This window comes from Mytilus trossulus, chromosome 7, assembly GCF_036588685.1.
Source record: "Mytilus trossulus isolate FHL-02 chromosome 7, PNRI_Mtr1.1.1.hap1, whole genome shotgun sequence".
Taxonomy (NCBI): domain Eukaryota; kingdom Metazoa; phylum Mollusca; class Bivalvia; order Mytilida; family Mytilidae; genus Mytilus; species Mytilus trossulus.
Window position 1 is genome coordinate 82,847,979 of NC_086379.1, and position 25,279 is coordinate 82,873,257.

Genomic DNA, 25,279 nt, shown 5'->3' on the forward strand with positions numbered 1-25,279 from the left:
AATTCACTTAGGAAATTTATCTTGAGTAATATAAGGAGTTCAATTGCATTTCTATGGTATTATATAATTATATATCTGTCATACAGTTAAACATTTATGATATTTTTATAGTTTACAACAGGACATGATTTATTATTAGATTGTTTTTAGGTAAGACATAGAATGGCTTCTAAAATGGATTCTAATGTTGAAAGCACAGATCCATTCAACATAGAATGTACATCCAATAGTGTATTTCTTGATTGGTCAACATTGTCAAAGTCACTCACAGAAATTGAAGCGGACTTTTATACTGTCAAGTACAAATTAAAAGAAGCTAAAACAAGGAGGTTTTTAATGAAGGAAACAAATGAAGCCAACAGTTCTATTGTCCTTGAAGGCTTGAAAGCCGACTCCGAATATGAAATCTTGGTGTTTGCTTCACATGAAGGAATCGACGAAAAAATATTCCAAACGAAAGTAAGAACAGACAAGTCCATGGCGGAATTGCTGATGTTAACAGCGGATAAAGTTGGTAGCGATCCTGTTATATATCAAATGAAACCACAAATCATTCAACAATTAGGCAATAGTGTGAGACTTTGTGATATGAGTAAGCAGTATTTCTAATGGCTGTTTTTAAATTACTTGTTTAACTAAACAGCTTTTCTACCATAATGTATTTCGAACACTATAGTCAACATCTAGATTCATTGAGAAGTGTTCAGTCAATGTCATTCAAAAATCAACTGGTTGAAATTAAATATAACTGATATGATAGGAAAGCAACAAAACTCAGGATCATTGGGATTTTCATGTTTAAAAAATTGCAAAAAACATTTTGCGTTGTTTCAAAATACAGATTATGAGATACTGTTATAGTTTAAATTTGATTGCAGGTAGTGTTGGTTTATACGAAAAGTGTCCAATAAATTTTATAGACCACTGCTTAGATTTGTGGCCCATGCACATCTTTCGAATCACATTTAAATAGCTTTTGGAGATCTTTACATTTCGTGCAATTTAGACTAAGTTTCATTACAAATAGAATTATATTTAAAAACTCTCTCATGTATTAGTTCAAACTTTATACTAAGTCATGATATAAGATATTATCGCTATTTTGTGCATTTTTCCTTTGATATTTTTTTGTGATAATTTTCATATCATGCTTCTCGCTTGATATGGAAAAATTATCACTAGAAACTAAGGAGGTCACTTGGCGTTGCTAACGAAATTGACATTGAAATTGACAACGTCGTTATAGGTAAAATAGCTATAAACAGATTATCATTGGTCATCTCAACTCGATTGCTTTTCTCACTTTCGCTGTACCAGCTCAAGCGAGAAAATCAATCTCGTTGAGATAATCAACGATAATCTATAAATATCTCTAAAAGCAATACAGAATAAATGTTGGAAATTTTTTTGAATTTTCATCTTAATAAAAAATATTTTGGGTGTAATTGTAATACATTTTAAACGGTTATTGAAATCATGTCCTGTACTACCGGACTATGTATCTTAAACGTTTGACATAAACTTTACTATGAATCTTACTTAGGGTACGGTTTGGTAACAAATGGAAAAGTAACAATGCATACTTAATACGGGTCACTAAAAATCTATTGAATATCTATCTCTACTGTCGATTTTTACCATGAAAGGTTCAAAACGATATGTTTTATAAATAATGGAATATCCTTACAATGGAATAAACTGATTAAATGATTAATTCTTTTTTATAAACAAATTATTTGTGTTTTATCACATATATATATTTACATAATTAAAGCAAACTTTTTTTTCAAGTTTCAGATTTTGACAAAGACAATAGCGAAGAAAAAATAATATTGCTTCTAGGCCAGACTGGTTCAGGAAAAAGTACTCTTATTGATGCGATATTTAATTACATACCAGGAGTATCTCCAGTTGATGATTATCGCTTTAAACTTATTCATCTAACTGAAGACGAAAAAAAGAAGGAACATAAAACCGTAAGTCAATCTTGGAAAACCCTAATAGTTAAAATTCAAAAATTACTTACGGTAGATTGATGGTATACGGCCATCTTTGATGCACGATCACAGTACAAAATCGGTCTAGTTATTTGCCCAAATCTACAAATTTGGAAACAAATTTGCAATGAAATGGTAAGACAGTTTATCTATATTAAGAAAACTTGGTGAATTATTGTATTATTCAAAAGATTTAAACAAATATTATTCTTTTTTTGTTTTTAGAATAATTTTTTCAAAATGAGCCATTTAAGGGGAGATAACTTTTTTAGTAAAAAAAATATACTCGACTTATAGGCATTTTTTGTTCTATTTTACCTGTAGCAAGAACACAGGTTTGATGACAACATTTTTTATTTTTATTTTTTTATTAAAACATGTAATAAAACCTATCTCATCACAATTAATTTCAAATTCCATCTCTTAGAATTTTTCTCATGAACAATCTAATCAAATATTTGCAATTTTCAACGACTCGAGCATAAAAAAGTAGCACGGTGACCCATATTTTTTCTAAATTCTTGAAAAAGGTATTAGACCGTTGGTTTTCCCGTTTGAACGGTTTTACACTAGTAATTTTGGGGCCATTTATAGCTTGTTGTTCGGTGTGAGCCAAGGCTTCGTGTTGAAGGCCGTACTTTAACCTATAATGTTTTACTTTTTAAATTGTTATTTGGATTGAGAGTTGTCTCATTGGCACTCACACCACATCTTTCTATATCTATATAGTAAAATCTTCATTTTGGCAAATTTTAAGAAAGAAAAAAAGTCAATACTTATGATCTACCTTAAATCCCTTTACGGTCTTAAAATAACTGACCATGACCATAAAATCAGTTATCCAGTGGCTGTTGTTTATGGCAGGTCGTTTCACTATTTATTCGAATTTCAAGATATCTCATATATAATTTATACTGATATATAAGTTATCCATCTCCTTTAATATATAAGATCTCTTATATAATTTAATTTTCATAATTATATCATAAATTATAACAAATATCAAATATTTAGGATATATTATATTAGATATATCATACAGTTTATAATATAACACCTTTATAAGATATCATCTAAAGTTTATAAGATATCTCATAAAGTATATGATTTATCTTATACACATACTTTATGAGATATCTTATATAGTTTGAGAGATATCATTTTAAGAAAATCATATACGATATCTTATACATATACTTTATGAGATATCTTATTCTTTGTACTTGTTCGGCTTTCAAACTTTTATATCTGGGCGTCACTAGTAGGTCTTGTGTGGACAAAATCCACTTCTGGCGTATTAAAATTTTGAACTTGTTGCCTTTTGTTGACTGTTGTTCGTGTGATTCTTTGTCAATTTTTTTATATTGTAGTCCTGTGGTGTTTTGTTGTCATTTTGGTGTTTTATTTCACATGGCCATAAAAGTTAAAAGTTTGGCATGCCACAAAACCAGGTTAAAGACCAACCACCATTTTTTCCTTTAAAAATGCCCTGTACCAAGTCAGGAATATGGCTATTGAAATATTATAGTTCGTTTCTGTGTGTATTACATTGTTGTTTGTTTTCTCTTATTTTTGAGTGTAAATTCACATTGCGATAAGACGTGTCACGGTACTTGTCTATCCCAAATTCATGTATTTGGTTTTGATGTTATATATATGTTATATTTGTTATTCTCGTGGGATTTTGTCTGATGCTCGGTCTGTTTCTATGTGTCTTACATTTTAGTGTTATGTCGTTGTTCTCCTCTTATATTTAATGCATTTCCGTCGGTTTTAGTTTGTTACTCCGATTTTGTTTTTTTGTCAATGGATTTATGAGTTTTGAACAGCGGTATACTACTGTTGCCTTTATTTATATAGTCTGAGAGATATCGTTTTAAGATATACGATATTTTATGAAATATATAAGATATCTGATAAACTATATAAGATATCGTATAAAATGTATACGGTATCTTATTAACTATCAGAACTATATAAGATATCTTATTAACTATATAAGATATCTTATTAACTATATAAGATATCTTATAAACTATATAAGACATCTTATAAACTTGATATAGTTTATTATCACATATTTCGTACTAATATGTACGTTTTTGCATGACAAATAATAGCCAGATGTCAAGGTTGGTTATCAGCCCCCGAAAACCAGGATCATGCCCCCGAGTTTGACTTCAAGTAACCATTCAATCAAATACTATTTGTAAACAAGATGGCAACTGAAGCAGACGATGGGAGGTTTATCACAGTATCAAATGATGATACCAGTAATTTTATTGAAGAAATGAAAAATGACAACACAAAGAGAAATTCTAGAAGTGACGTAAAATTATTAACTGAATGTTTAAAATAGAAAACCGAATTACTGACAATACAGGATATATCTGTACCTGAATTTAATCAGTACTTAGCCAGATTTTATATGTCTGTCCGGTCTCGAAAAAATGAGAAGTATGAGCCGGACAGCCTGAAGTAAACTCAGTCATCGATTAAGAGGCACTTGATGGAAAAGAATGGACTAAATATTCTTCAAGATAAGGAATTTCAACAACTGCGCATGTACATACAAAAAAAATATCTTTTAGTTTAACAGAATAAGACATGTCAAGCAGCATCAACAAAGTTTGTCATACATGTTTCAAGACAGTGAACTGGTATAATTCTTTGGAAAATGTAGTTTAATCTTCTATATAGTGTCATTATTGAATGTAAACATCTTCTAGTAGTGACCTTCTGCTGTTGTTTTTTTATTTGGTCGGGTTGTTGTCTCTTTGACACATTCCCCATTTCCATTCTCAATTTTATTCTAGTGCACCTTTTTAATTATCCTAATTTCAAGACAGTGAACTGGTATAATTCTTTGGAAAATGTAATTTAATCTTCTATATAGTGTCATTATTGAATGTAAACATCTTCTAGTAGTGACCTTCTGCTGTTGTTTTTTTATTTGGTCGGGTTGTTGTCTCTTTGACACATTCCCCATTTCCATTCTCAATTTTATTCTAGTGCACCTTTTTAATTATCCTAATTTTAACTCCCCATTCTTACTTTAAGGCAACCCTGGTGCACTACTTAAAACCATATGGTTAAACAATACTTTGCACATTGTATTTGCTACTACAGTCATGCAGTTGAGAGGCCATAAGAATGTTGCTTCAGTCAATGAGTATAGTTCAGCATCATTACAGCAACAGCAAACTATGTCTTATATTTTATCTGATATCGGTTCAGGAAGCCGAGGATTTATACCACAAGAACCAACTTCAACCACTAGTATGGAAGCCAAACCTGCAGATTTTCCTGAGGATGATATTTTTGACAGTATTGAACTAAATAAAGTATGCAAAACAATAGTAAATTTTGAATCTGCAGAACAAAATGTAAAAATAAACAGTGGAGAATGTTCCACATTATCTTTTCTTCCACAAGCTCCTATTGGAATCGTTACAATAAACATTTACAACTCTGAAAAATAAGATTATTGTTATATATTTGTTGAATCATTCACATCACTTTACTTTTTCACTGTGATTCACTTTTTTTCTTCTTATTCAAATGTTATTTTTGTTGAAAATATTAAACATAATGTGATATATGCCTTCTTTTTCCCCCAGCATGAAAATATGTGATAAATAGATTATTACATGTCATTTTCCATATTGGCCCTGGTATCAGCCCCCGACTAAAGCCCGCTGGCTTGATATGGGAGTCTAGGACTGATACCAGGGCCAATATGGAAAATGCCATGTAATAATCTGTAATGAGATATCTTTTAAAGAAAACAATATAAGATATCTCCTAAAGTTTACAAAATATCTCATATAGTTTATTAACTATATTGCTGGGTCTTCCAAGTGCTTCTTGGAATATCTTTTTAAAAAGCTATTTTATCAGCAATCAAAGTCGGGTTCCAAAGCTATTGTTAAACTGCATATTCTAGAGGTGACGTGAATTAGATGGGGATACAACAAATTCCAAAGAATACATACATTAGAGTACATACAATCTAAGAATCTCTCGTCTTGCAATTGTATTAAAGCATGTGACTTTTCTACACTTTACACAAGTATTTCCAATTCTATACTAAAAGACAAATTGAAAGAGTTGGTTTTGGTTTGTTTCATTTAAAAAAAAGAATGGCGAACGTAGATACAAGTATCTTGTCTTAGGGAGTGATAAATCCTACTTTGTAAAAAATCACTCTGATTCAAACTAAAAATTCTCTGAAACTGACATTATGAAGATGCTTGATTTCTTGAATGACAACATATTTGTTAAGATTGAAAGGACGTGTTTTTCAACAGTCTGTCGGAATTCCAATTAGAACCAATTGTGCCCCTCTTTTTGCCGACTTATTTTTTTATTATTATTATGAGGCTGACCTCATACAGGAACTTCTAAGGAAGAAATATAAGAAGTTAGCAATATCCTTTAACTTTCAGTTTCGCTATATAGATGATGTTTTCTCTAAAATTGGTGACTTTGTTGTACGAATCTATCCCATCGAATTAGGGGTAAAGGATATTACAGATATAGTTAAGTCTGCCTCACACCATTGACTTACATCTAGAAATTGACAATGAGGTTAGGTTGAAAACAAACTATTACGACAAAAGATATGATTTTAGCTTCCCAATTGTGAACTTTTCATTTCTCAGCAGACCTGCATACGGGGTATATATCTCCCAATCGATACGATATTCCCGGGCTTGTATTTCCTATCATGATTTTCTTGATAGATGATTGCTGCTCACAAGGAAGTTATTAAACAAAGAGTTCCAAATTGTGAAGTTGAAATTCTCCAATCGCAAAACCCTTCCTTTTTTACGAATGTGACCTAAGGAATAAGACTATTTACCGGATTTGTAATAACACATCACGATGGGTGCCACATGTGGAGCAGGATCTGCTTACACTTCCAGAGCACCTGAGATTACCCCTAGTTTTTGGTGGGATTCGTGTTGCTTAGTCTTTATGTTTCTATGTTGTGTCTTACGTGCTATTGTTTGCCTGTTTGTCTCTTTTTTTTTTTAGCCAAGGAGTTGTCAGTTTATTTTCAATCAATGAGTTTGACTGTCCCTTTGGTAACTTTCGTCCCTCTTTAATAAGAAATATTATATGACATATCAGATATCTAATGTAGTTTTCCTTGTAGATTAGATATCTCATAAACTATATAAAATATCATATAAACTATATAAGGTATCTTATAAACTATATCAGATATCTTATAAACTCCAATGTATATAAGATTATTTTTTTTATCTTATAAAAGTTTATTATATATCTTGAAGTTAAAATACATAGCCATGGTTGTTGGTTATTGTCTGTCATATTGAAGATTTTTATTAATCATTGTTGTATAAAATAAAGCATCAGTAATTGACCAATGCTTGCATCGCCTTAATTTCGTTTATCGATTCGAAGGAAACAAATCTTTCTGATATGTATATATATTACAATTGATAAAATTATTAATATATGTAGATGCTAAAGCGTTAAAAAATCGATTGCAGGTAGAAGCATTGACATATTTTATCACTGGTGGTTAGCTGGTAAGCGGATGATCGTAACGCAAATTAACAGTAAGCCGAAAATGGGAGACAACTATGGGGGTCAGTTTTTCTTTTACGATTTTCGTGCAGTAACAAGTTTATATGAGCCACACCGCTTGTCTCTTACATACTAATCGTCAGTGCGTTGATATTGAAATAAAATTTGATTCATAAAATTTTTCGTTAAATAGACATTCTAAAATTTGAGCATGATGATCGTTACTAAACAACAAAAATGTTAAGGATGGTTGTAAACTAAATCTGTGATGATCGTTACTCTTTATTAAAAAGGTCCGAATAAGAATTTTTTTGGGTGTTTTTTTTTTACATACAACGTTATCATAATAAAACATTTTCGGTGCGTGTAACTCTTATCAATTCAAAATTTGAAAACAGTTTTCATTTTTTTTTTCTAATTTTGATCAGTTTTGAACCAAATAATAAAAATTCAAAGAGGTGAAAAGAGGAGTACCTGCAAGTACGGAATGTAAGACAAGTGGAACGAATCGAACATAACAAAACGAAATGATATGAACAGTCACTGTAACGTTAAAAAAATAATGTATAAAATCAAACAAGAGGCAAATAGGTGTTAGCAGTTTAATTTAATAATAAAAGGAATCTTTTCATAAGTGGAGAAATTTTTATTTTTAAAAACAAGAAACTCAGCTCTTGTATGATCATTCTTAGTTTAGAATAAAAAAAAAACGAAATCTATTAAATAATTTTAACTACATAATAAATTATTTTAAAAAAGCGTATTTTAAAAAAAATGGACATCAGATGAAATAACAGATATTGATTTTTTTTTTAATTATGCATCAATTGAAAAAAACAACACCCTTTTAAAAACTGTTCGAGGATGTACTAAGGTGAAATTAAAATATATATATATACAATTCAAAATTGGTACTATTAGTCAGAAGAGCATTAGTAAAGAATAAACATATTGAATGTTAATGCAGTTCGTAATCGAGACCAGACCATAACCGCGACATCGTAGGTTCTTATCTGAATTAGAGAAGATACGCCTTATTTTTAGCCTGATTTTTTAAAATTTGGGAGTCAATTTGATTTAAAATGTGTACAGTTATTCTATTTGTCCTACTGCGAGTTAATCAGTTGAGAGAAGAACAAAAAATGCGTAAGCAAATTATGAAAATTTGCTGTTACAAAATATAAGAAATTATTATAAATTAAGGAATGTATCTCCCTCAAGCAAAGCTCTGATTCCTTTCACAGATTTGGCTATACTTTTTGGACCTTTTGGATTATAGCTCTTCATCTTTTATATAAGCTTAGGATTTCAAATGTTTTTTCCACGAGCATCACTGAAGAGACATGTGTTGTCGAAATGCGCATCTGGTGCAAGAAAATTGGTACCGTTAATTTTATTTATTACAGATTAACTTTGTTGGGCTGATGTTTAGACGAGTCATATACACAGAATGTATATAGCCATGTATCACCATCACTGCTGGTGATCCGATGGATAAATCTGTTGTAGAGTTGTCACTGGTTCAGACGTACTTATAAATATAATTGTTTATGTGACTGTATCTTGCATTTTATACAACTCGTCTAAACATCAGCCCAAACAATGTTAGGTTTGTGAAGGCCCAATAAAATGAAATGTTTGATGACTATTTATAATTGGCACAAACTGGTTAGAAAGGCACGGGGTAAAGAAATATGAATGAAAAAAACATAAAGATTTGTATCTGATGACTCTTCAATTACGTCATAATATGAACTGTTTTCACAAAAACGATGACAAATATCGAATTTATTCAGTTTTCTATCTTTATTTCTGAAACAAACTGGTTAGAAAGGCACGGGGTAAAGAAATATGAATGAAAAAAACATAAAGATTTGTATCTGATGACTCTTCAATTACGTCATAATATGAACTGTTTTCACAAAAACGATGACAAATATCGAATTTATTCAGTTTTCTATCTTTATTTCTGTTTTGATCCCTGTGTCTTGTCTTGAAAATAATAAAAGAACACAAATATGTGATAAAAACTTACTTTGTGCCCATAAACGTTTCAAATAAATCACAGATAACGTAAAATAAATAACATCGTTGATCAAAACATTTAAGACGACCTAATAGTTCAACTAGATGAACGACAATAAAGCTTATTGACCGATATTGCTTCAATGATTAAAAACAGGTTGTTGACATGCATTTATATTTCGTCGTTTTACAAAACTATTCGATTGATTGACTAATCGATATTTAATGTACCCTACCACGGTACAGAAATGCTACATCGCGGCTAGCAAATCTCTCAAACCCTCGGAGTGTATTTTAAAAATAAAGTGGTATGCCAGTAGTCACAGATCTGTACGTTACATCACTGTCCCAGGTTAGGCCTTCAAACTAGTTTAGCTGCGTCACATCCTGTACGTGCCTGTCATAAGTCAAGAACCTGTAATTTAGTTGTTGTCGTTGAATGTACATATCAGTTTTCGTTTATTATCATTTACATAAATTAGGATGCTAGTTTATGTGACTGTTTGGAATTTCTAAAATATTTGTCATTTCCTTGACTATGCTATATTGGATTTACTCACTGTTGAATGTAAACCTACGGTGACGTATATTTTTAAATTTCTGAATCATTTTGTGTCTTGTGGAGAGTCTCATTGTAAATCATATGCATACAACATCTTCTTATTTTTATGTTCACTTTATATGTATATCTAATTAACTCATCAGCAATTCAAAGATTAGAATTTTGGACATCAGACACGCGTTTTGTGTACAAAAGACTCACCAGTGACACTAGAATCATAATAGTTAGATAGGGCCAAATTAATCAAACTGAGAAAGGAAATGGGGAATGTGTCAAAGCGCCAACATCCCGACCATAAAGCAGACAACAGCCGAAAGCCCCCAAAGGGTCTTCAATGTAGCTAGAAACTCCCGCACCCATAAACGTCTTTCAGCTGGCCCCTTTAAAATATGTATACTAGTTCAGTGATTATGAACGTCATACTAAACATCGAACTATACACAAGAAACTAAAATTAAAAACCATACAAGACTAACAAAGGCCAGAGGCTCCTGGCATGGGACAGGCGCAAAATTGCGGCGGGGTTTAACATGTTAATGAGATGTCAACCATCCCCCTATACCTCTAGCCAATGTAGAAAAATAAACGCATAACAACACGCACATTAAAATTCAGTTCAAGAGAAGTCCGAGTCCGATGTCAGAAGATGTAACAAAAGAAAATAGACAAAATGACAGTAATACATAAATAACAACAGATTACTAGCAGTTAACTGACATGTCAGCTTCAGACCTTAATTGAACTGATTGAAAGACTATGTCTTCATCATATGAATATAAGACACAATCCTCCCGATAGGGGTTAAATATCATACTAACATAAAATATTTGAGAAGAACACCACCAGTGTCATGCCAACAACTTTTTTTAAATAAAGACCACTTATTAAAAGACCTAATTAAGAATAATAATTGACAAAAAATAATACTCTTCTTTCTTGCTATTTTCCGGATCATTTTGCGGTAGAGCTCCTTCGTTATATTTTATCTTTTTACGTTTTAGTCTATGAGTTTGACGGATCAAATTACCTGTTATCGAATTCCAAGAAAAGACGGATCAACAGTTAGGTTCAAGTTATGTATTGTTGATACTCCAGGATTTGGTGACGTACGAGGGACAAATTTCGATAAAACAATTATAGAAATGGTGAAACATCTCTTTAGGAAAGGAATTCAGAATATAGATGCCTTATGTTTGGTTATGAAATTATCTGATAAAAGACTCACCGATTCACAGCAATATGTATTTTCAAGTATTTTGGAGATTTTTGCAAAGGATATAAGTGATAACATTTTTGTCTTACTTACAAATGATGACGGAGAAGCAGGAAAACCACAGGCACTCGACGCTCTAACTGAAGCCAAAGTTCCATATAAAGAAGATATGGTTTTCCGATTTAAAAATGGTAATTTATTCAACAGTGAATCGAATGAAAGTGAATGGAAGGCAAGAAATACAAGTTTTAAGAATTTTTTTGACAAACTGCAAACAATCGGTAAAATATCGGTTGAAAACACAAAAACTGTTCTGAATACAAGAGAAAGTCTAGAAATTCAATTAGACAACATTCAAAAAAAAATAAGATATCAAGCAGTTGAAATATTGCACATTAAGAGAGACGAAAATGCTCTAAAATTACATGAAGTAGATATTGAAAAAAACAAGAACTTCACAATTACGAAAGAAGTTCAAAGACCGACTACTGTTTCGAGACAATCTTATTGCCTGAACTGCAAACACTGTAATGCGACGTGTCATTATGATTGTAAAGTAGTATTAGACTGTTTAATTTTGACCTGTGTAATGATGACTTGGAAAAAGTGTACCAGTTGTAGCTGCTACAGCGACAAACACGCACTAGAAAAATTATCACACGAAACAAAAATTGTCAGTGAAACGCAAACTTTAAGTGATATTAAGATGCAATACTCTGTTGCAATGCAAGGTGCAGAAGGCTACAAAGAAATGATTAATAAAAACAAAGTTAATTTGCGCGAGTCACTTTTGGAATTGGATAAAATGATTCAGAAAGCAGGCGATTGGATCAAGCAGTTGCAAAATGAGGCACTTCAGCCAGCTGTAAGAAATATGGATGAGTATATCGACAGAATTCTAGCTAAAGAAAATGAGAAGGAACATATTGAAATTATAAAGATGGTGAAGAAAAAAGCATCAGCAAATAGGTCAATGACTGATTTGATAAACGATCTGTAGTATATTGATACCATTTTAAAAAACGTTTAATCCCGCTGCAATTGTTTGCACCTGTTTAAAGTCAGGAATCCGATGTTCAGTAATTGTCATTAACTTATGCGGTTCTTAAAGGTTTCTCGTTTTTATATAGATAAGACTGTTGGGTTTCCCGTCTGAATGGTTTTACACAAGTAATGTTTTGGGCCCTTTATAGGTTGCTGTTCGGTGTAAGCAAAGGGTCCGTGTTAAAGACCGTACCTTGAACTATAATGGTTTACTTTTATTAATTGTGACTTGGATGGAGAGTGGTCTCATTGGCATTCATACGTTTCGTCTCCGAGGGTATCACAAGCCTAGTAGTCAACACTTCGGTGTTGACATGCATATCAATAATGTGGTCATTTTTTTTATAAATTCCCCGTTAACAAAAGGTTAAATTTTTCGAAAAACTAAGGATTTTCTTTTTTCAAGGATAGATTTCCTTAGCGGTATTTGGCGCAACTTTTTGGAATTTTGGATCCTCAATGCTTTTCAACTTTGTAATTGTTTGGCTTTATAAATATTTTAATATGAGCGTCACTGATGAGTCTTATGAAGACGAAACGCGCGTCTGGCGTACTAAATTATAATCCTGGTACCTTTGACAACTATACCATATATTCCTATATCTACCTGAGCAAATTCTAAACTACCCTATGAAAGTTAGATGCTTATGATTTAAAGGATACATCGGGTACGTCATCGGGAACAATTATGCATGCAGATTGTCATATAATTAGGTATGTATAGTCCATATATCTTTATGATAAACTCGTTTACGAGGGATAATAAAGGAGCAGATATGTTTACCCTTCCGGATCACCAGAAATCTCTATGGTTGTTTGTTTGGTTCCGTTTTGCTCAATTTTGAACTTTCTTTATTTTATGTTTTGTGTACTGTTGTATGTATTTTGGTCTTTCATTGTTGTGTCGCTTGACGGAGTCAAAAAGCGAGACATAGGTAAGCTGTTTCTAGTATGCGGAGTCAACAATGTATTAGCAAGTGATTTTGTATTTATGGTGAATCACTAGTGGTAAGTCAAAGATATTTGGTATGCAGTTGTATAAATATTGAAACATCTCATTACGATGGAGATTATTTGGCCCCGACCCCTCAGTCGTGGTCTATTGACTGAAACTTTTGCTTAGTTTTCATGTGTTAATTTGTGATAAGTTAAGTTTATAGAGAACCACTAGTGATAAGTTGATAATAATTTGTTAGCGGTAGTATTAGCATTGACAAATCTCATTACCATGGAGACATATCTCTGTGATAACAACTTATTTGTCATGTCCTTGTCAAGGTTTTTTTTACTTATGACTCTAATTGTCCATTAGGTACCTTTCGACTCTATTTTGTAATGTAGTCTATAGAAAACACGTAGATATGTTTGTTTTGCCAAAGTAAATTATTGTAGATAATTCAGCATTTATCAATTGTAAAGGTATATGCACATCTGTTCTGTTATTTTTGTTTTATATGGTTGGTTACTTATGAGTAGGCAAATTGCTTTTGGAATGATGATGCGATGACATAATAGTAGTGAATAACGTCCCAAAAAAAAATATTTGATAACAGATCTGCAGGTAAATCATTTTCTCCTCAAAAACTGTAGAAAACTAAAGAGCCAAAATTGATTAAAAATATATACAGTTCCTTTGAATCCTAATATTGTTATATATTGCTATAATTATTCAGTATTTAGGTCGGTCACTATATTTTACATGATTGTATTTGACTCTAAAGTGGGGATAATTTCAGCAGACTCGCCCAATTTTTTTCTTGTCCTGAAATGCATGAAATATTTGCCTTTGGACTTTAAGCATCCCATATTCAATTTCTTTTCTGTTCAGGTTCAGTTTGAGATAAAAGTATACATCTAACTCAAAAAAATCAATAATTGTGTAATATTTTCAAAGACAATGTGTAGAAGAGGAATGTTAAAAGTAATACAGGTTATCTTTATTATCCTTGATTTTGGAGTAAATCATTTGTACAACCTATGTTGAATACATGTAAGCCATATTGGGCCTTAATGTTTTTGATGTATGTATGTGCAGCTGAATAATTGTTATAAAAGTAATATTTTGTGTTAAATTAAATTACTGTGTTGTAGTATGTGTTTAAGACAATTAGTACTGATACCTTCAAGCTTACAATATAAAAATTAGATGTAGTATGATTGCCAATTAGGCAACTTTACTTGAGACCCCAAATGAAGTAGAAGTTAGCAACTTTAGGTTACCATATGACCTTCAATAATAAGCAAAACCAATACCACTTAGCAAGCTTTAAAAAGCACAAACATGACAATATGACAGATGTTAAATATTAAAAAAAAAACTAGCGTCGTGATTCATGTACAAAACAATAAAGCAAACATAAAAAAAAGAAAAATGCATACATGACGTACATTTACTAAATAACAACCATTGATTTGTGCAAGAGGTTTGGAAGCTCAACCATTGCTGTTTTAAAATTCAAGACTTAAACGTTTATATAAAGAAAAAGCATAGACTGGTTGGCTTTAATTTTAAATCTCTATTAACCAAGTTTTTCAACTGGCTTGGAGTTGAAACAATGTGTCTGAATGAAATGTCTTATTGTTATTTACAGTAAGTTATAGCAGCATTTTACATCGTAAAAATTGTCACCCAATTGCACACTTCGATTTGTTTTACTCTTAAAAAATTTAATTATGAGATGATGAACTGTCTGTTATCCATTGGAATCTTATCAACCTATTCTCATGTCACCACCACGATCCCTACATGATTACACTATAACTTATGTCCTATAAACAAAAATAGGCAATAAGTCTGACAGATTGTCAAAGAGAATTTTCTAAATAAATTTCTAATTTATGGATTATCTGATTTTAGTTCTGAACCCGGTCACCAGTGTAAAGTAAACGATTTCCATCAATTTATAACTATCCACTAAGCTACAAACAATATTTCACAAATCACCTCACCTTTTTGTCTAAACAGATGAAAGCATAGACATTGGAATAAGGCCACATTGGACCGAGAAAATCCTGAAACTGGATCTCTCAGCAATTTAGAAATAATTATAACTAGAGGCTCTTAAGCACGGGGGGGGGGGGGTAACTTCCAGTTATTGGGTATACGGGGATGTGCCAAATATGGGTCATAATTTTGCGAGATTTTATATAAGAATGACCCTCCTTTTTAATGACATCCTATATTAAAATGCATTTACGTTTGAAAACTGTATATTGATTAGGAATATAATTTACATATCATATAAATATGCTATTGAGAATCTTACATTATTAATGGTCAATTATTAATTTGAACTTTCAAATAAGTTCCCAAATGAACCCCGGAAATTTGTCTCCTGATTTGATCTTCAATGACGTTTTAATGTCATATTTTAAATATTGTATATAAGTATAGGTCATTCTTTCTTAAATATTTATATAACTATAGGTACTAAATTTCAGTGAATGTTATATTAAAATGGGTACGTTTTTGAGGAAAAAATGGCACACCCCTACCAAAAATATATCGAAGTTACCCCCCAGTGCTCTTAAGAGCATCTATCGCTCACCCTGGTCTATGTGCATATTAAACAAAAGACACAGATGGATTTATGACAAAACTGTGTTTTGATGATGGTGTTGTGTTTGAAGTTCTTAATTTATTGCCCGTTTTTGCTACTTACAATTATCTCTATCCGTTTAGTCTTAGAGGCATGATTTTTTTTATTAGTTGTTAGTGGCTTTGAACTAACTGTCAGATAACTGCGAGTACTCTCAGATCTGTTCATTGTGTCTATTGTGTCGGGATGTACTGATTTTTATAGTTCGTTCTTATGTTGTACTGTTACACCACTGTTCCAGGTTAGGGGAGGGTTGGGATCCCGCTTACATGTTTAACCCCACCACATTATATATGTATGTGCCTGTCCCAAGTCAGGAGCCTGTTATTCAGTGATTGTCGTTTGTTTATGTGTTACCTATTTGTTTTTCGTCATTTTTTTTACATAAATAAGGCCGTTAGTGTTCTCGTTTGAATTGTTTTAAATTGTCTTATCGGGGCCTTTAATAGCTGACTATGCGGTATGGGCTTTGCTCATTGTTGAAGGCCGTACTTTGACCTATAGTTGTTAATGTTTGTGTCATTTTGATCATTTGTAGATAGTTGTCTTATTGGCAATCATACCACATCTTCTTTTTTATATTTGCCCATTAGTAACAGAGAAAGTTACAAAAATTTAGTAAATCAATTAATATGTAAAAAAATTGAACATGAAGGGCAATAACTCCTTAAGGGGTCAACTGACCATTTTGGACATGTTAACTAACCTATTTGTAGATCTTGTTACATTATTGCTGTTCACAGCTTATCTCTATCTATAAAAGAATTCAAGATAATAACCAAAAAAACAGGGGGGGGGGGGGGGGGGCAGCAACACAACAACCAATTATCCAATTCATCTGAAAATCTCTGTGTAGATTGATGTGACTTGATAAACAATTCAACCCCTTGTCAGATTTGCTCTAAATGCGTTGGTTTCAGAGTTATAAGCCACAATCTACATTTTACCCCTATCTCTTTTTTTAGCCATGGCGGCCATCTTGGTTGATTGGCCAGGTCACCGGACACATTTTTAAAACTAGATACAAAAAAAATAGGAATATAAACTTTCTGCTGTGACAACGTTGTTAGTCAATGGTTCAAAAAACTTAAAATGCTCACCACGATATGAGATCTAGTAGGGAAAGAAAAGTGATTTGGAGATTTTTTGTCCAAATGCTTCTCTTGACGTTCAAATTCGAAGAGGAATTTCAACGCCTGATTCAATAAACTTACCGCTATAATAGATATAGGAAGATGTGGTGTGAGTGCCAATGAGACAACTCTCCATCCAAATATCAATTTTTTTAAAAGTAAACCATTATAGGTCAAAGTACGGCCTTTAACACGGAGCCTAGGCTCACACCGAACAACAAACTATAAAGGGCCCCAAAATTACTTATGTAAAACCATTCAAACGGGAAAACCAACGGTCTAATCTATATAAAAAAAACGAGAAACGAGACACACGTATATATTACATACACAAACGACAACTACTGTACATCAGATTCCTGACTTAGGACAGGTGCAAACATTTGCAGCTGGATTAAACGTTTTAATGGATCCAAACATTCTCCCTTTTTCTGAAACAAAAGCATAACATCACAACATAGAAATACACACGATAAAATATCAATTGGCAGACTTAACTCGATCAAAAAACCTAAATGATTACAGAATGAACGAATAAATTTGATCTGCGATATCTGAATACAAATGCACAGTTAATAAAATATTAGAGACAGTCATTCATGACCAAAAAGCAAACAAATAAGTTCAAACAAAGCCATGGCAGGACACCACTGAGAAATATTTAACCCTTCGAAAATATTGATCAATATTTACCTGAGACAAAAACCGGTTTTAAATAATAAATATAACCTTGAAGTTTTTACAAATGTAGTGAAAAATTGAAGATATTAAAAATAATCAAAGCTGGTATACAGACAAGATCCATATAAATAAAAAAATAACAAAAAAGCATTATAAACAGTATCAACAGGTCGAATTAACAAGAAAATACGATTTGAGAGTACTCGCAGTTACTGACAGCTAGTTAAAAGCCAAAACCAATTAATAATAAAAAAGTCATGCATCAGAGACTAAAATCAACTAAAACACATCCCAGGGATTTAGAATTTTAACGTCATTAGTAGTCAAAGAAGACATGACTTGTGCAATGCCAAAAATAAATGTATCGACAGGTAGTAGGATAGTGAGGAGCGACTTCTATAGAAATAAAATTAACGTGTCTGTGTCTCTATACATCTCGCCTCAAATGATAATGAAATTTAGTTATGTTTTAATTTGCTAATGGCAAAATCAATATTAGTGCCAATGGGAACTATATTCAGAGATCTAATTACAATATTGGTACGATAACCCTTACTTATAAGTGTGTTTAAAGGTTCGATGAGTTTACAAGGATCACATAGTGATTTCCTCGCTTTAAGTACAATATTACCATAAAATTTAGGATGTGAAATACCATTTTTAATAAGCTTTCTACATGTATAGCCAAATTTACTAATCAAATCTTTGTATCTATGAAAGAATTGAGTAAAAGTTTTAAGTAATTTATGGTATCGAAATCCCTGACACAACAATTTACCAGTGATGCATTGATTACGTTCGTTAAAATATATGACATCAGAACACATACGGGCAAACCGAACGAGTTGCGATATATAAACACCGTATGATGGAGCCAAAGGCACATCGCCGTCTAAAAAAGGAAAATTAACAATAGGAAATGAAAAATCGTCTCATTTGTCGTAAATTTTAATGTGAAGTTTACCGTTTGAAATTGAAATGTCTAAATCTAGAAAAGGACAACTGCTGCTGTTTATGTTAGATTTAGTTAAAGTAAGTTCTTTTGGGTAAATTTCTGAAGTATATTTAGAGAACTCTGGATTATTCAACGAAAAAATATCATCCAGATAACGGAAGGTATTTTTGAATGTATCAACCAAATATAACAATGATGGGTCATGTTTGTCTGCTTCATTTGGCAGCAGGAAAACCTGGTTCATTAGGGAACAGGAATTCATATAATTTAAAGGCCCTGTTACCATATTAGAAACACCATTGATGTATAAATTTTTTCAGCCACAAATCGTGTTCAGCCAATATTGATGCCCTTTGGAGGAAGAGTACATGCGTCCTTCAATCGAAATCGAAATCGAAGTCGATTAAAGCTAAATCAAAAGTCACTCTTTTTCATGTCGCAACTAATAATTCAGCAAAAAAGATTTGTCAAAATCTTATAAAGTTAATGAAAAAGAGTGAAAATAAGCCAAAATCAAAATTTAGAATTTGACCTTGACCTTTGACCTTGACCAGATTTTCATTTTTTTGGACCAAGGATCTTAAATCAAAAGACCCTAGGTCTCTATCACTTATGGTTTACCAGTTAGAAATGCAAAACACTTATATCATATACAAACTCTCATATGGAATCTCCGGAAAGATTCGGTCAAAATAAAACAGAACATCCTGAGGATATAACGAGCAATTTTGATAAATAAATTTGTCGGTTTCTTATACGGTTGCGAAGCCTTAGAGATAACAAGAAAAACAGTGTTCGGGGAGATAACTCTTATATGGGAAAGTATTCGGTTAAGGAGAGTCGGTTTTAAAAGAGTATAAACTGTTTGATATCATATTCCAAAAATCTAAGCGACATCTTGCGAAACAAAAAAAACAGCGAAGGAAAAAAATTAGGCTGAAGAAAAAAAAAATAGAAAAATAATAATAATCAGAAGAAATCAAATAGGTCTTTCCACGGAAAAGTGGAAAGCCCTAATAAACTTGGTATTTTCTGCACGATTTTATCATTTTTTTACGCATCCATATCGCTTTATCATCAAAATTAATTTTCTCTCGGTCTGTTATAATGTTAAAATATGGCAGCTAATTTATTAACGTTTTTGAAGCCGTAGTTTACTGAATGTCACCTTAGAAAACAATCAACAAAGAAACATGTATATTGAGCAAATGTATAACATGTACAATAAGTAAAGAGTTTATTTCAATGACAGATTCATGCGTATTAGGATCACCGGATTTTTTCAATGCATACGGAAAACATTTCATATTTACTGGAAGCAAACAATTAAAAAAAAGTAAATTTCTTCCACATACGGACAAATTACCGATTTTTCTTGAGAAAAAAGTACATGTTCATAAGTGTTATAATAAAAACTAACCATTTAGTAACTAAAACATATGCATCATTTTCTTTAATTTGAAGTTTCATATGTCTTCAACTTTGTTGCTGCAAACCATCGTTGTTAAACGTTTATTGTAGCGTAATCATTAGAATTAAGGCCAGTAGTTTTATCGTTAAAATTGTTTAACACCTGTCATGTCACGGCTTTTTTTTAACTTGCTATGCGGTAAAAGAGCTAGCAGTGACATATTGTTACCTGATAAAACTTAATAAATAAAGGCAACAATAGTATACCGTTGTTCGAAATTCATACATCGATTGCGACCAAAACCAAATCTGGTTTACAAACTAAAACTGAGGGAACACATCAAATGTAAGAGGAGAACTACGACACATCAGAAACACAACATTAAAATGTAACACACACATAAATTTTAAATGCAATATTGGATGTGAACCAGATTACAATCCATTTTATAGGTCATGCCCACAATATCATTGTCCAGCGTTTTCTTTAATTAATAATCATCGTTGCTGTCCATCAGATTGTCTTTTCTAAATTCCATGTGGACACGTGAGACATATCTTTGTGCTCACAGTTTATTTCATTTTTGATACCGGTAAGCTGTCATTGTGCAATGATAGCTAACCGGTACCAACAATAAACAACACAGAACATAGATCCTTTGGGAAAAAACAAAGAAAACAAATCACACTGTCAAACATTCAATCTTAATATCGACACTTACCAGAGTCCACTCTAGTTATAATGGTGCAAATATATCAACACGCAATATCACCACTGTTTAAGGTCAAGCTTCAGTAAATGGGCTATGACACAGATTTTCTGCAAATTTTGTATACACCTTTGGCTTGTTGAACTGAATCTGAAAATCGAAATCATTATGTCTTTATAACTTTTTTCCCCTTATATGTAATTGATTGTATTTTTTCAAAGTATGTACCCATTTTTATAGAAAGCACATAACTTCGGCGAAAAACGTTCTTAAATTTGTCTTTCAATTATCAAATTTCCATTTTTTCTTTAAAAACAATATATGTTGTTGATAAAAAAAACTTCCTGTTTTATTTTGTAAAATACCAATATGGTATTTTTTACAGTTTACAACAAGCAAAGAGATAAGATAAGATATGTTTTATTTCCAATAGTGGACCCATTACGGGCATTATCAGTACAATGATTTTTTTTATCACACAATTGCAATAGACAATAAACAAACAAACAAAGAAATAGAAATACATTTGACAAAAAAACATGAAATATAAATTGAGTTAATAATACATGTAGTCACATATCAAAACCGGTATGTTAAGTGATTATTGACAATGCACCAGAAGCAACATTACATCCATTATAGAAAAAAAAATTGAGTTAAGTCCTTCCTCCTGGCTGATGCATGTGAGGAAATAGTATTGTTGTTCATATAAAGGAGTCACCAAAGGCAGGTGCTTAAAGGACACTCAAGCCTCTTCACAGAAATCTAAAAAAATTAACCTTTTACAACACAAGTATAAACTAATACCTATAACATAATTACTATAGTATAGTCCTCCTTGTGTCTGAAGTACATACATAAGATTGATATGTAGTTATCCAAATACAGGAGCCACCAAATGCAGGTGCTAAAAGGACATAGTAATATATTGTATAAAATTTCTGTGTAGAAATTTTTGATGTAATTCTACGAACCCAAGTCTTATGCATTTTTTTTTATTACAAACACAATCTCTAGCTGTTCCTCGACCTTGAAACGAATTAACTTATTTCTACCTCTAATATATTGGGATCGTAGTAACTGCGCAATTACTATCATCATGCAGTTTAACACACAAGTGGTCTACCTAAAAATGGGCTGTTTATTCATATTTACAAATTACGTCATCTTTGAATTTTGAATTCGTACATTATTGCATGTCCAGTAAACTTTAATCATACCGAGCAAATCTGTGTACGTCTTAAAGGTAAATACTATAAAATTGAGAATGGAAATGGGGAATGTGTCAAAGAGACAACTACCCGACCAAAATAAAAAAACACAACAGCAGAAGGTCACCAACAGGTCTTCAATGTAGCGAGAAATTCCCGCACCCGGAGGCGTCCTTCAGCTGGCCCCTAAACAAATATATACTAGTTCAGTGATAATGAACGCCATACTAATTTCCAACTTCTTATGATATGTTTTTAGTTTCACGGGCAATAAATGAGTGCTTAAAATTATATTAATTTTACCTTATGTTGGTCTTTTGTCCTAAATATCTTACCCGGAGCGGTAGTTCTTATTGAAATTGGAACTAAATATTTGACATTACTGTTTTGTTTATTAATTATCAAGTTCCTGAATATTTTTTTTTAAATATCGTTCAATAAAATCTTGTTTTGCTTCCAAATGATTGCAATGTAGGTTTTTTTTTCATTGAGAAATTCCCGAAGAAATACGGAAAAGGTCATTGACCTGGTTGGCATTGCAACCAAGACCTAGCAACATTTTGGTGGGCAGTTTTCTGACTTTTTTTTTACCAAATTGCATGCTAAGGCTTTGTTTTAGGAAAATCGGTTACTATATGTGCCAACATATGAAATGGTTGGTTGTTACAGAAAACTGATCTTTACTTTGTTTACTTCAGTTTTTGTTAGCTGTTTGTATGCTTTGCAGTAATCTGATGACTAGCCATTTTCATCTAATCTTTTAAAGGTTATTATACTATGCTGCACATACAGTTACTCCACTGTCCAAAGAACGTAAAAGCTGTTTGAGCATTCCAAATATGTTTAACCCTACCACATTCTGCATGCACTTAATACAAACCAAAAGCCTGTAATTTTGTTGTTGTGTTTTGTGCTGCATATCATATTCATTCGAAGACCAGGATGCTAGTTTTCACGTTTAAAATTGCATCACATTTTGACATGGCGGCTCATTTAAAACTAACTGTTTTTTAAAAAAAAAATAGTTGTTTGCATCTAAGTCATTTGGTAGAAAGTAGTCTCTTTGTCAATCATACCACATCTATACATTTTGACATGTCGGGTCATTTGATATTTACAATGCAGTGTGGGTTTTGTTCATTTTTGAAGTCCGTGAAAAAGTAGAAAGTATCTGTTATTTACATCAAAGTCATTAGTGGGAATCAAACCACATTTCCATATTTTGATGCTCTCGCCACATTCGTTATGTTCCTGTCCGTAGTCAGGTTCTTCTATTATTCAGAGTTTGCTATCTGTTTTATTTGCTGTCTGATTTTCGTTTTTTTTTAATCGTTGGGTTTCTCGTTTGAATTGTTTCTCACATTATTTGTTAGAAAGAAGATCATATAAAACCTATACTATACGGTTTGGTTTTCTCATTGCTGAAGGTCGTATTATATGTGACCTAGAGTTTAGCTTTACACAACCAAGACATTCGGTTTCGTAATTTGCATTTAAACCATGTCTTTTATTTTTATACTAAATTTTAACGGGACGTATTATGGTAAGACAAATGTCCGGCGTCCGTCCGTCCGTCTGTCCGGCGTAAACATGTCGCACCGTAACTTGAGAACGACTAGTCCAAATTTCATGAAACTTTACCAGTTGTTCCTTATAATGGTCAATTATCTGTATACTTTTTGGTGAAAATAAGATTAACACTTTTTGAGTTACGGGACTTAGTAACTAAAACAGGGGTGTGATTTTTTCACGTGTCGTGCTGTAACTCAAAAACGATTTATGATAATCGCTTAAATTTTAAGTAATATTGACCTCAAGAGAATTTGATGAGACTGTTATTAAAGTGAGAGGGTTAGCGCTATAGAACCAGGTTTAATCCACTATTTTCTACATTTGAAAATGCCTGTACCAAGTCAGGAATATGACAGTTCTTGTCCATTCGTTTTTGATGCGTTTTGTTATTTGATTTTGCCATGTATTATGGACTTTCCTAATTGATTTTCCTCTGAGCTCAGTATTTTTGTGATTTTACTTTTTAATTTTTGGTGATGATTCAAAATTTTATTTTCCAGTTAAAAAGAGGGGGGGGGTCACATGACAAGATGTCTCTCAGAAACAATTGATGATTATAGCTATAAACTTCACACACTTCTTAGTTATATTAATCTAAAGATCTGTAAATTTTTGGTGATGATTCAAAATTTATTTTTCAGTTATTGAGTATTTTGTAAAAAAGGGGGATGGGGTTTTCACATGTCGCGTCATATCTCAAAAATGGTTGATGATAATTGCTTATAACTTTACACACTTGTTGATTAAATCAATCTAAAGATCTGTATACTTTTTGGTTTTGATTCAAATTTTCTTTTAGAAAAATTGAGTTTTTTATTTTAAAAAAAAAGGGGAGCTTTCACATGACAAGCTGTCTCTCAGAAACGATTGATGATTATTGCCTAAAACTTCACACACTTCTTTAGTTATATTTATCATAAGATCTGTATAATTTATGGTGATGATTCAAAATTCATTTTAGAAATATTGAATTTTTTTTTGTAAAAAAGGGTGTTTTCACATGTCTTCATGTATCTCAAAAACCATTTATGATTATTGCATACAAGACAACGTGTGTATCATGCGCTCATGGCGCAGCTGTTTTTTGTATAAACTTTACCAAGATTGTATGACTAATATTATATAAAAAAAAAGAATGTTCTTTCTTTCAATCGAACACAAATGAGTTATGAAATGTTTTGAAAATGTAGATTTATTTCATTTTTCTGATGTCAAGACATCAATTTGTATACATTTAGAAAACTTTTTTTTTATAGTTGACCATACAGCATTTTACTTTTTTGCAAATGCATAATTAATAAGAATTATATGAGAATGTTACAATATATACTTGGAATTTTCAATTGTTTAAAGTTCTAGAGAAATGTTTAAAAGAAATAGAAAAAAGATGTTATAATTTTGTTTGGGATATTAAACCAGATAAAGTTAGAAGAAATTCAATTATTGGTCCATATGAAAAGGGGGTTTGAATATGATAGAAATTAGAAGTTATTTCACTGCTTGTGTCCGTATTTAAGACTTGTTTTGGAATAAAATAAATAAAGTTTTAAAGAACAGTAGAATAACTTTTTTGATAAAAATAAGACACTTAGTATTTGGATATAAAAA

At 31.8% G+C, this 25,279-nt stretch overlaps 1 protein-coding gene across 1 annotated transcript; it reads left to right on the forward strand.

The window, feature by feature from the left end:
* The first annotated feature begins 4,215 nt into the window (after positions 1 to 4,215).
* Positions 4,216 to 12,356, forward strand: LOC134726721 (uncharacterized). Its single transcript, XM_063591138.1, has 3 exons — positions 4,216 to 4,270; positions 5,058 to 5,341; positions 11,145 to 12,356. Exons 1-3 carry the CDS (start codon positions 4,216 to 4,218, stop codon positions 12,354 to 12,356), a joined length of 1,551 nt encoding a protein of 516 aa, XP_063447208.1.
* The last annotated feature ends 12,923 nt before the right edge of the window (positions 12,357 to 25,279 follow it).